The following is a 13,664-nucleotide window of genomic DNA, read 5'->3' as shown; positions in this document are numbered from 1 at the left end:
AGAAATATACCACCACCAATCAAGGGCAGTTCCAGGCTGGCCGGCGTCAAGGATCGGTTACGTCAGCTGCCGATGTATCACCCCTGGTGGCCAGCCTCAGCACTCAGTCCCGGCCAGACTCAGCAGCATTGAGGCGTCAAACCACGTCCCGCAAAGTTATGGGATGAAGCAACAGTGTCACAGAGCTGATACTGAAGCATGGCGTTGGACGGAGCTAACTAGAGTGGGGAGAGATGACCAGACAGGCTGAGACTGAGCAGTGATCAAGAGCGGGACTCCACACCGCGCGAGAGAGTTTCAGAGTGAGAGGAGTTGATCAAAGATCGGAACTGATCAGTAAATGAAAGGAGATGAGCTGTGGACGGAGCAGACCAGTGCAAGGAGCTCCACAGTGAGTGAGTCTATCAGGCCAGCACAGTGTAAATTTTTTCCGGTATTAGCCTGGAAAATCACAGTTAAAGGTAGTGTGCCAGCTTTCTTGGACCGTATGGAGTTAATGGCCCAGATAAGGAGAACCGGATTTTTAGAACTTATCCATACCTTCAAAACTCATGGAAACGTCTTAAATTCTTCAAATTTTGAGTACCCCAGTGCGAAATTCGCCCCGACGGGTTGTCGGTCGTACCCCAACCACATTTCACACCACTATGAACAATAAATGCACACACTGAAATCGCTATTACCGATATGCTCATCCAATCAAGTTTCGATAAACCCGTTCATCATCATCTCCTACGGTTTCGAACACGCCTGTTAGGTGGCTTCTGATGCTCGTCGAGGTCGGAATTTCCAAATACGCGTGGTGCGTCGGGCCGCGCGCTCTGACTTCGGCCAATAAAAATGCGTCAGCTGATCATTGTCATTTCTGCCACTTGCGTGTGGTGAAATGGGGTCATAACTTATAAGACGGCTTTTTCATATCAATTATTTTACATAAAATCATATTTCAAACCATAAATAATGTTCGACAGCCAAATAAAAGAAACAGTACCAATACGGGCTTACAGTTTAAGGCTCGACATTGTGTTGTCTACGATTAGACAGCTGATAACTCATTCCCGTACGTCGTATGGTCGTAACACTATAATGACCTTCGCTTATTGTCACAAGTGCGCCGCATTCGCGATTGTTGCCCGACGTCTGTTTGCAGGTGAGCCCACTACAGTTGTTATACATATCTAAAAACCGATAAACTTTTAGGCGAAAAAGGCACTATTCCAGGCCCATTTTTGATTTTTTTTGCGATATTAGGTAAAAACAGAAGCTTCTTATCCTAGGAAAAATAAAATGGGAAATCTTTCAAAGGTGGCACACTACCTTTAATGAAATCTGCTAATTTTTCATCCTGGCTCATAATTTTCATCTTTCAACACAAATGCACCAAATCCTTATTCAAATCGGTTAAAATGTCCCAAAATAATGTTAGAAGGTTAAAAACTGCACCTTTCATGAAAACCACAAAAAATATACATGATAAATTATACGCACCTTCCTTTCCAATCAGCAATGATAGTAATGACACATGGAAATATCTCAGCACAGTGTATGTATCATGCGCTTCGTGATTGCCTCGATTAAAAAAAGAAACAGAACAACAAAAAGGTGTAGGTAAGTGCAGATAAATACACTCGATAATACAATATTATCAATCAAATAATGTCTAAAAATTAAAATTAAATTAATTTATTGCTTTTGTATAAACATTCCCTGAAGAATTGCATCAAACTAGTTCTACAACTGAATGATGAAATTAGGATGAAAAAGCATTAAAAAGGCCAGGCTGAGGATGAAATTTTCCAGGTAACCGCGGGGATCTCTCACGCCTTCATGAAGTTTCCAAATCATCTGCTGTTTGGATTAGCATGTTAAATGGATCGTTCTCCATGTTTGCTGAAGATATAATCGAAAAATATTGAATATTAGGGAAATTATAGCTGTTTTCTTACAGAGTGTCCGAGGATGAAAAATTCTTCGATTTTTAGTCACCAGTCGAGAATGCTTGTAGGGAGTCTAGTCAATATTTTTATGACTGTAATGCATTTTTTAGAAGATCAGACACTGGACTTCGTTATAAGATACATACAAACTCTTAGATTGCTGTTGATATAAAAATATTGCCTTTCGAAAATGAACAAAAATTTCATCCTCGGACTGGTGTCCAGGCTGCAACATGGACGCAAGCTATCTCATGATTTGATGAAAGATATGGCAAATACTATACATATGTGACAGCCTCGATCATTTTTGAACTGTGTGGTGCAAGTTTCTTCCGATTTGATGCCATGCAGGCTGGGTAATGTCTCGAGGGAAATTGCACCTCTTACGGTGTCGGGGGCCGGGTTCGGTTTAATGCAACGCAATTATTTAATAGCCGCATTTGCTGGCGCCAGCGTGACAAACTACGGCGCAAACAACGCGTCGCGTGCCTTCCGTTTTCAGAGAGGGTAATGATCAGGATATATATAAGCAACGTAATGATAATGCGTCGCTGGTAGCTCTCTGAAACCTGGTAGGTATTTTTATTTTCAGAATTATTTTAATTTTACATTGTGAAGAAGTTTTTCACCTTCAACTCGAGCACTATCCTCTCTGATCAGAGAAGATGGTGCTGATTGTTGCCCATAAGTCATAACTTGTGAATAATGACCATAGGTCCATACCTACTGATACGATGAAATTTTAGCCCATTTGCTTATATTTTCAACGTGTGCCCATCTAAAACAATGTTTTATCTAAAACACGTTGTCATTCTTTTCATCATAGCACCCGTTAGTGCAAAATCATCATTGCATGTTAAGATCGGTCAATTTTTTTTCATCACTGACTGGTAAAAAACAAAACTTTTTTCATCTGCACAGGTAACGGTGAAGTAAAAATTTTACACTGGGCCAGCATGGAGCTACCCACTACCGCAGCTCATCAATGGGCGGTGCTCACCGATGAGTGGAGCTGATCAAAAACACGGAGCTCAACGATGTGCGTGGGTGACAGCTGAACGGTGAAAGGAGCTGATCACTGGGAGCTGAACGGAACAAAACAAAAACGTTATGAATACTGTAAAGACTAGCGAGCAGGGGAAAATAAAGGAATGAAGCTCTGCCTCTCCATGCCATATGTTGCTTCAGAACTAGTAGAAAACAACTAGAAACACGGATGGATAAACAGCGTTGAACCAGACGAGTCCGTTGACAAAAAAGCGAGTCAACCGCACGCACAAATGCTTGCGATCGGCATCAAGTGTGCGTTCGATGCGTCTGACAATGCTAGATGCGTCTGACATTGCACTTTCACACGGTGAACGCCAGGACGAGAACAAGTCACTGCACTAATATGCCTAAAACAGGTGCAGCTGCACAGCTGATGACAGCACCATTCACGGGCACGGCCAAGCACTGCGCAACACTTGGATATTGCCTCGCTATAACGGTTTGGCCGGCCGCACTGTTCGACTAACGTTCACTCGACAGCTCAACCATTAACCCGCGAGTTGCTGGGGGGGGGGGGGGCGTTAAACGCCCCCACTTTTTTCGCCGGACCATAGCATAAAAACGGCGCGCCGCAGGCGCGCCAAATTTTGAGTACCTGTAGGGAATTGATTTAAGTTTATTGTGACAAAGTTTCAAAAAAATCAGTCAGAAAATTTTTGAGATATCGAGGTTTTAGTGACGTCATGATTTCTGAGTTTTCGACCAAAAACGGCATATGTTCAAAAAATCATATAAAATCACAGAATAGACATACAGACATGCTGTAAACGCCATTAGACTGCCAATATCATGAACAATCAAATGGCTATCTTCGATTGTTGATTGTCGTTCCGAATTTTCCAAAATCTTGAACTGAATCTTGGCAATTTCCCGTGACTACTTCACGACCATGATACATGCATTTCTTAAATTGAACTTTTTTAGCCAAACACGTACACATATGGTTAAATGAATGTCACCATCGTGTTCTACGCCCCAAATTACCCATAAAACATGTGTCACAGGCTGCGAATATCAGTTTTGATTTTCGGGGATATGTGCCTGCCCGGTTGACCTGACCTTGACCCTGACCTATGCTTGACTGACCTATGCTATGGAGCTGACACTCTTGTAGGCCTTATATGATGGATTGCGCACCGTTTTGACAGAGTTTATGACGAGAGGCACCCATTGCGAAGTCCTGAAGTCCATGCTACTGAAAGCCCGATTTCAGGTGTTTGACCTGACCTTGACCTGACCTGTGACCTCAAAATTCAACTTTTAAGTACTCATCTGAAGCGTCTCGTCGCGTTCTTTCGTTTGCCGCCTCGTGCGTTTCGCTGCGTCTATTGGTTCTCGAGTTATCGGCTGGGGGCGTTTAACGCCCCCCCCCCCCCAGCAAACGGTGGGTGGCGAAATACCCCAGCAACTGCCGGGTTAATGCAGCTGCAGAGCGCCTGTTCTATTAGTGAGAGGGATGGGAGTGATGCATTGGCTCTTTGCTCAGTCAATTTGGACCCCATTTACATCACGTCATTCAGCGGTCCTGAGAGGGCTTCGACCGCCATAATCTACGACTTTAAACCATTCGACTTGAGCTTCGCGAGAAGCTTCAAATGCAAAATTTGCTAGCATCGTCTAAAAAGCAGCACTGGCCATTTTGCTATCTTTAGCAGAGGGATACGCATTACGCATCAAATCCTTGCACATGTGGCCTGCTAGAAACTTGAACCTCGCGGGAACGTGCAATAAGCCAACAGCAAACACATGTGGCCTTTGATTGAGCCAAGATTCACGATAAAAAGAACGGTGACATTTTCCAACCAGAGGCTAACGACAAACATTTTTTTGTGGTTCAAACCATCCCGTGACTTCGGCGATGAACTAATCTGGTTATCGTGACAAGAAAAAAAAATGAGCAAACATGCTAGCGGTATGAGGAGCCCGACATGTGACCCAGGGCCTGTGGACCGTGGATCAGTGGTCTCACGGACTAATGGTCTCGGGAACCCTTGGTCTCGTTGGCCAGTGGTCTCACGGACCAGCCGCCTCGCAGATCAGTGATTTCCCAGACCAGTGATCTCATTAACCGGTAAACTCACAGACATGAGACATTGGTCTCAAGGACCAATGGTCTCAAGGACCAGTGGTCTCACAGACCAGTGGTCTCGCGGACTGTTTAGCACGGACCGGAGGCGTGCGCCGCGCGCCGCTGATCACGCGCCGCCCGCCTCTGGTTTCCGTGCGCCGCCCGCCGCCGGCACAGCTGACTGATCGCACAAACACTCGCCGTGAGCCCAGCTGGCCCGGCCACGCTCGGTCGACCGTTCCGTACGCCCCGGTCGCTCCCGCACTCTGTCCGTTCCCAGCCTCTATCCGCCATTGCAAAGTATATGCCTACTCCGAGCTATCTCCGCCTCGCGGACTATCTGCCTGCTCCGTGCCTCTCTCCGTGCCGTTTGCCCTTCAGGTCGGCGCAGAAGTCACCCCGCGCCCCGTCCCCTCCCCACTGACCGACGACCGCTGCTCAACAGCTGACCGTGAGAGGTCGGCGCCAACACAAGCGGGCCCCTCACCGCCGGCCGCTGCCTGGGGACTGAGTCACGGTCAGCACGACCAGCACCCAATAAGGTAACGACGACCGACTCGGCTCGACCCGGGGTCACGGGGCAGAGTGGACCCCAGCACTCACCGCCCGAAGACGTGGCAGCTGTGGCCGCAGTCGCCCGCTGCGCGGCTGCATGGCTGCTGAGGGTGCCGCGCTGACCCTTCCTGTGTCAGAGCATGGTGGCTCTCCGACAGCACCGTCACATCCAGCGGCACCGGCCAGCACTCGGTCACTGGAGTAGCGGCCCGCGAGGCAGCGCGGACACCGCCTCCAAACGGAGCACTTTCACACACACCGGCCGACCGCCCGGCACTGACGGTCGGAGAGCGCCACCTCAGCGCCGCCCAGCGGTTGAGCGGGAATTACGAGTGTCTACATCCAGCGCTAGAGCGCGCTGTCTGTCCAGGACGGCAGCTCCCCGGATCTCGGTCCTCGATCCCCATTCATTCCTACGTTTCTCAGCGTCTCTCCGGACAGCCGGAGATCGCCGGAGAAGCGACTCCACAGGTTGAAGATCTGAATATGGAGAGCATTTTCAACATGCAGCCTGGATCTCCAATCCGGAATGACATTGAGGATGAAATGCAACTGCTGATGCATTCTGAATTTGATCTTTCAGACAACAGATGAACTGGGTCCCCAGGGTTCTAAGCGCATCCAGGGCAAAGCAAGTTATTTTTACGTCCTCAGTGCCAAACCGAGTCTCCTATGACAGTGCGTACCAATTGAACCGGTGCTCACCGGACAGCACAGTGCCAGTGGGCATTGGCATGACGGCTCCCGACAGCCCGCGGCTCAGCCGACCGCGTCATAACTCATAACCATGTCAGCAGGGTCTGAGGGTGCTCTACGTTGTATACCGGGCACCGACTGTCCGGTGTAATAAGATCCGAGCCGGGTACGGCACATTACTCTCAGGCCCATCAGCCCAGTCCGGCCCGAATGGCCTGTCATCCGCCGTCCAGCGCGACAGTATGGAATGACTCGCGCGACGACGACGGTGGTGCCGCCGAACCCGTGTCACGATAGGCACGTTAATCAACTGCAGCGAGCTAGACAACCTTCGTTTTGGATACATAGCCCGAACTGAATCATCCGAACACTTTCCGAACATCGTCCATATTTGGCATTTCGTAAGGAGTTTTTTTACTAAATGTTTGCAAAATGTATGGAAAAGATGGGGGTTCAAAAAAATATATAACAGCGTGCACAAACCTCGCACAAAGTGCGTATCATAGGCCCCGCGTATAACGTATGTCCCACTCCCATATAAACTAGTGGTTTTATGGCACTAGCACACTGGCTCAAAGCCATTCGCACACCTTCCTGTAAAATATCCGACTATCCGTACGCCACCCGTATGCTATCGGTACACCACCCGTACGAAGGTCCCCGTCACCTGGTCCCGTAGGGCCACTGGATACCGCGGTAGTCGGTCAACAGTCCGTATCACCCCACCGGTAATTGATTAAGGCTCGCTCAAACAGTATGCGTCAACAGGCGCGCGATAAGGTAGAGTGGACCTGCCCTCATGAAGAAGTGGCTTCGTCACAGAGTGATTCATCGTTAGGTCACGAGGCGTCACGGAGTGGCTTAACGTGATGACATCGAGGCGTTATTGGCCGGCTCACCGTGAGCGTGAGTTTCGCTGTGACTCGTGAGGTCACGAAGTAACCTCACGTAGTTAGTTAAACGCGAGTCTAAGGAGTAGATCACCGTGATGTCACGGAGCGGCTCCGTGATCGTAGGATTGGTTCAGAGTTATGTCACAAAGAACTCACCGTGAGTCGTTGGCAGCTTACCATGAAGCCAGAGATGATCACCGTGATGTCACGGAACCACTTATCGTTATATCACGGGCCGTCTAGTCAGTGTGATGTCACAAGGCGCGTGACAAAATAATCGCACTTCTCGGCAGCTTAACTATCACGCAACACCGCTCCTAGCTGACGGCACACACCGAAAATTGCGGCTTATTAGCCGGGAATTTGATGTGGCGGCAGTGGCCGTCCGCCGTAAAGCGTCTGCCTTAGCTGTCCTTAGCAAACCTATACGCCGCACACTGCCGCTCGTAAGCCTAAGAAGCCTAGCATGGGTCCCCAAGCCTCGTCGCACAGACATAAGACATTGATCAATAACTGCCTCATCTCCAAAGACTCAATGTAATAAAGCCAAAACCAGTTCCGCTGAAAAAGCGGTTTTCTTAATCGTCATCTACCTATGCGTTTTCGAAGTTTCTACTCCCATGCTTTAGGAAGAAACAAACATACAAATAAAAATTGCAGATTCCAGTAGGTCTCGCCTTTCGCAATCTATTCATGAATGTAATACGTTACCTGTAGACACGCATTATCGCACGTTCGATATAATTTAGTGTAAGCGGCGCCCAAATTAGGCTGCAGCACCAGGGGCGACCAATGTTAATGGGTGCAGAATTAGTGGGTCGCCGTCACTGGTAGATGGACGATGAAGCATGGGCCACCACCCACCAGAAGGTGCCCAGCTGCTGCCGCCCATCGAACTAAGTAAGCAGCTGCAGCGACCATCCTCACTCCCGGCGCTCTTTAGTTGTGGACTTGGAGCTAGCGGGCTTTCCCGTTGGATTGGTTCGTGTCGTGCGGCACAGCATAACTTCAGGCGCTCGATGCCCCGACATCTAGCGGCAGAAATATGCACTAATCGATCCAACGAGATGGAGCTGCCGATGAATACAAATATTCATTACCCACTCTGGGTTAAAAAGAGCCAGTCATTGAAGCGTGCATTGTGCAGCATGTATGACAGGTTCTATGCTTGCTAAGCCATCTGTGTTCCTTAGTCCACCTCGCTATGGTCGGATAACCCACCGGGAGTCACAGGGAGTTGCCCAGCAATGATCGAGCCAGAGAGCACGATTCCGTGTGCGACTGGGGAGCGACTGGATGAAAGCACTCATTCCGCTCACCGGCCAAGTGTCATTCGGTTTTAATGCATCTGGAGCGGCCAATGGAAATGGGCAGATATCGGAGATCAGCCAGCGACATTCAGCCGCCAGTAACAGATGAACAGATGATAGGGGAAGCCCAAACGCAACATAAGCCAAACATACCTGCCGTATTGCGATAGCCTAGTGGATGAGTAATTCATTACTCTGACATTTCAGGTCGGGATGATCACTCACTGAGTGATTGTGTGGTAGGTCATCAAACATACGTGACCTTTCCGAGTTCCCGGGAGGAACAGAGAGTCAACAGAAGTAGGTAGGTTGCATTAACGCTGCCTGCTAACGGGCCAATGTATTTCTAAGCAGCTGCTTGTGCTACTTGGACAAACTATCGCGACCAGAAGCACGAAAAGCAACATATCCAATCATACCAGCCCTGGGTCAGTAGATCGGTGGACGGAAAGGCAAGAGCCGACTCGAAGGTGTGTCCGTCGAGTTCGACGCTACGGCTCGAATATGAAACATTGGCTGTTTCGATGTGCGCTATGCTGAAGCATGTGAGTCGTGTGCTTTTTTACAGAGGAGCGCGTTGTGCAGTAGCGGACACCTGTTTCGAATACAGCTGCATCAAACCAGTGCAAAACACATCAGCGACGTACATCCGCCATATACATCCGCCACAGGATCCATAACTTCAACGTTAGGAACTTCGAAAGTTCACATTCTCATCCATTCATATCTCCCACGCACACAACTCAAAAATCAAAACAGTTCGAAACTTCGTCCAGCCTAGTCTATATCCTCACGCAAGGTACGGATGCTGGTGGCAGACAAGAATAGATGCATCTGCATTAAAGCAGACTGCACTATGCCTCTCAGCAGTAACGCACATGCTGTGCTCCCAAAAACAACACATACCAGTTCGACGCAAAGGGATCTGACAATCCAGCAGTCACCACAAATCACAATATGCTTAGAAGACCCGCATGCTTGTTGTTTCAAGACAGGCTCACCTGAGGAGCGCAGAGCAACTGAACTGGTTACCCACTGTAGTTGTTTTTACATAAGCAATGAGCACAGCACGAGAACAAGTAAGCTCGTCGTGCATCTTCATAAGAGTGAATTTAATCGTATTTCCCTCGTGCCACAAGGAACAGTAAAGGGAGCCCAGGGCAGAAAGAAAAAATAAAAGACAACAATGTGGAAGGGAAATAAAGAGTGCACGGATAACTACAGATAGTCATGCACTGAAGTGAGAGGGTGTGCATATGAAGGTGAAGATGCCGCGGTGCGGAGGGTAGGAGCGGCTGGGGAACAGGTCGCGGGGCTTGGGTAGGAGTCGCAACTGGAGGGCGCGGGTCGCGGGGCTAGGGTAGGAGCTGCGACTGGAGGGCGCGGGCCTCACACCCTGCTGACCTGGTCGGGTCGAGCTGCCCGCGGCACCGGCGGTGATTCGGGCGCTGGCGGCTCGTCCACGCTGACGATTCGGACCGTCATCAGACAGCCGCGGCGGCGCAGCACCACCGGCATGCGCTCCTCGTATGTGACCACCTCCGCCAGAGGATCGGCCAGCGGCACCGGGCGCGCCATCCTCCCGGCTTTTAGAGGTCCGTCTCGGCGCTCACAGATCACCAGTCGGTATCCGCTGTTCCGCGTTCACCGTCCACCTTTCACTGCATCGCCACTTCTCCCTGTCGACCGTCAACCGTCCAACATTGTCCGTCCACTGTTCACCGTCGACAGCTCACCGATCACTATTCAGTATTCACTGTCCACCGATGACCACCCACCGCTCCGCTCCGTCCCTCGGTCGGCTCACCGCTGTACTGCCGCCGTCGAGTCGGCCGGACCGCCGCACACTGGTCGGAAACGCCCTCACGAGAGGCCACGAGCGATTCCGGAGTTTCGGATTATTTTTTATATAGATCGATTTGAAATTGATCAAATTATTATACTTGGGCCAAAAAAACTAATCCGGGTGACCAAAAATAGCTGCAATCAGCCCCCGAAGATGGGGTATCCCAGAACTCGGAAACTGACGCGGAGCAAGAGGTTTCTTGAGCCGGATATTCAGAGTCTTATTGCTGATAGACACCAAATTGAAATCCCACATATTATGCATCAAAATGTTCGTTATGAAGTTGGCGACTGGTCAGTGCAAAATTTTTGGCATACTTTTTCCCTAACTAAGATGTACTATAGCTTTTTTATGAAGGCTCTCCTACAGTGATTCTGGAATATAACTGCAAAGTTTAGGTAAGGAAACAACAGGTAGTCCCATCTAGTTCCACTCTGATTTTTTGTGAGATGAAGTAGGATTTAAATTTACACCAGGGCAACATAAAAGCTAATTGCGCATATTTGCGCAAAATTTGCAGGAGCCGCTCTTCCTACCCAACTACCGCCCGCCCCGCCCCAGTTTCGGCTCGGCCGCCGCGCCCGGCTTACGCTGTCGCTGACCTGTGTGGCCTGCACGCATCCATGCGTAGTTGACTGGTCATTAAAAACAGATGCGCTTGAGTTTACGAATTTTGTGAAAAGCGCGTTTTATGTATGCACTTATGTATGTATTGACATCAAAAGCCTTCCACATATTGCGTGGCGATTACGGCTTGCATTTAGAGAGCCTTGCTATTGACAACCATCACTCGGCTGAAGAAAGTGGAAATTGAAACCTTCGTGAATATAAGACGCTGCAAATATAGGACACCTGTCACTGACGTCGGGTTACCTTGGGCTGTCTTTTTACATTAGATCACAATTCCGGTATTTAATCCTGGCCGGACCGATTGGTTTTCTACATTGACCGGGGAGGGTTGGTACAACTCCCTCGCCGTTTCGCCTCTAATTGAGCTAGAGCCTCGCGAAAAAAAACAAGCTTGTGTGCCGTTATAAGACGCAAAAATTAGGTACTACCCGATTTTAAGGTCTTAGGTCAGCCAGTGACCTCTTAGGTCAGGTAAGTGCCACAAGGCACGGGCTCGGTTTTAGGTTAATTACTTTGCCAAAAATGGTCGCACTGCCGCGATTTTGGCATAATCGTGTTTGTCTAGCTCAGGCGCGTTGAATGCTATACTTGGTGTTCGGGTGAAGTCAACTTAACCCTCGTCGGCACAGGCCATTTTGCGTCCTTCGACGGCACAAGGGGGGGGGGGGGTGTTGGTACGACCCCTCCCCCTCGCGTTTGGCCCCTGATCGAGCTAGAGCTTCGCGGAAAAAACGAGCGTGTTGCCCGTCACGAGACGAAGCCGATGATACCCAATTTTAAGGTCCTAGGTCATCGGTTGACCTTCCAGGTCAGGTCAATGACCCGAAAACCGGGAAAATCGGGACCTGTAAGAAAGTCGTAAAGTGTGGCTGCTATGTGGTTTTCCGGGGTGCTGATCACGAATATCGTGTTAGTTTTGATCAGAGATGATGTTTTTAAGCATTTAGACCAGGTCGGGTCAGGTCAGGTCAGGTCAACCGGTAGGGGTTGTGACGGGTATTCGTAATACGTGTCAACCGCCTCTGACAGCTTCGTAACATGTTACGAAGGCACCAAAACTACTTCGTAAATGTTCAAATGGTTGCTAAATTCGAATTCCGCTCCAAAAACTAGCCTAGAAACATTTAAACTCGAAAAAGTGAACCGAGGTCACCCGAGGTCACCAAAGGTCAATGACCTGACCTGACCTTCAGGTGACCTTGACACCCACCCTAATGTATGGGAGCAACATCAAATCACATGTTCGAACGTTTGAAACCACGAAAAGCTTGCAAACGCGCGGCTAATGCGAGCCGACATACGCCGAATCGCGATTTCGGCCAAACATGGTCACGGAAAAGAGGTCACAGGTCAAAGGTCATTGGGGTCAGGGTCATGAAATTTTCAGGGAACGTGTAAAATTGATCAATGCGAGGGTACTGAAAGTTTCGTCGCGATCGGCCGCTTTTTACGCGAGTTATTCGCGAAACCCCCCCCCCCCTGTGCCGGCGAGGGTTAAGGTGTTAACCTCGGGTCAAGGTCAGGTCGGAGCTCCTCAGGTCACGAAAATGGTTGAAGGAGGTTATATCGCATATCATTCGATTCGGCAGGTCTTCCTGAGTCCAATGGTGGCTTTCCCGACTCTCTAGCTCCATCTGATCAGGAGTTATTGACGAAAAACTTACATGGCTTTAGTGACGTCATATATGACGTCACGCAAAGTCAACAATGCTAAAGTCAAGCACTGGACCTTGCAAGGAGTGCATGAAACCATTCCCAGTGCCCGAATAGCAGCTCCCAATTTCCCTTGTTGACTTAAAGTGGTGCTAGATCCTGTATTATACTCAATTATGACGTCATAACTTAACAGATTCATGTCATATATTTAGTGCTTGACATCCAAATGATAGCTTACATATGACAGAGAAGGTATGCAAAGTTTTATGAAGTTTGCTTCACTAGTTGTGGAATAAGAAGCAAAAAACTTTTGCGGAAAGGCCGCTGGCCTCTCGCTGGAGCGTTTCCGACCAGTGTGCGCCGCGGCGCCGACCGCCGACCACACAGCGATGACGCCGGCGGGCTGTCAACGCGTTCACGTGAGCTGTCGTAACGCCACCGTCCGTCTGTCCGTCCTGGAACGTCCTTCGCACTACTGGGTACAGCCGCGGCGTACTGCGGAAGGGAGGCGGGACCGCTACCGCGATAAGGCGCGCGCGGCCGCCGCTGCAGACGGTTGGACGGGGTCCCTATCGGAGCGGCAGCGGTAAGCGACGGGCCAGCTCCGGATGGGTGAGGAGAGGCCAGGGTCGGAGAAACTTCTCCGGCCTGTCCCACCGAGAGAAATGTCCAGCTACTGAGTCACAATCAGCTGCCTTTGTCGGAGGAGAACTGACTTGTAGTTAGATCGTAAATAATACGTAATATAATAATGCGCTGATACATTGCTTGTAAGAGTTATTTCCATTGCATATCACAAGCTGGCAAATAAATATTACATACGCAGCAACGCGTACCTAATGCAACTTTCAGATAGCAGCAAAACACATTTCACGTTATCAAAATTGATGAAGTAGAGTGTTGGCACCACATCTTTTAGTTGAGCGTTATCGTTACAAGGTGTAATCGTCAAAGCACAACCCCCTGGAAAACCAAGGAAACGAATGGCCGCACGTCGGTTGTGACAACCGACAGTAATGATAA

General features: G+C 49.3%; 1 protein-coding gene across 4 annotated transcripts in view; it reads right to left on the bottom strand.

Annotated features, from left to right (window-relative positions):
* Positions 1-13,664, bottom strand: part of LOC122364123 (microtubule-associated serine/threonine-protein kinase 3-like) — a 118,326-nt gene that overhangs the window by 91,101 nt on the left and 13,561 nt on the right. Inside the window, exon 1 of one of the 4 annotated variants that reach the window (XM_043334243.1) lies at positions 9,914-10,327. The exons of 2 other annotated variants lie outside the window; for them this stretch is intronic. In XM_043334243.1, the coding sequence (XP_043190178.1) occupies positions 9,914-10,087 (174 nt within the window). In that variant the 5' untranslated portion in view covers positions 10,088-10,327. Of the gene's footprint in view, positions 1-5,658; positions 5,889-9,913; positions 10,328-13,664 lie in introns of those variants that run through there. One more of the 4 variants, XM_043334262.1, reaches the window with a different exon arrangement.

Source organism: Amphibalanus amphitrite, unplaced genomic scaffold (assembly GCF_019059575.1).
Source record: "Amphibalanus amphitrite isolate SeventyFive unplaced genomic scaffold, NRLGWU_Aamphi_draft 000027F_arrow, whole genome shotgun sequence".
In the NCBI taxonomy this organism is placed as follows: domain Eukaryota; kingdom Metazoa; phylum Arthropoda; class Thecostraca; order Balanomorpha; family Balanidae; genus Amphibalanus; species Amphibalanus amphitrite.
This window is presented reverse-complemented; position numbering and strand designations above follow the sequence as displayed.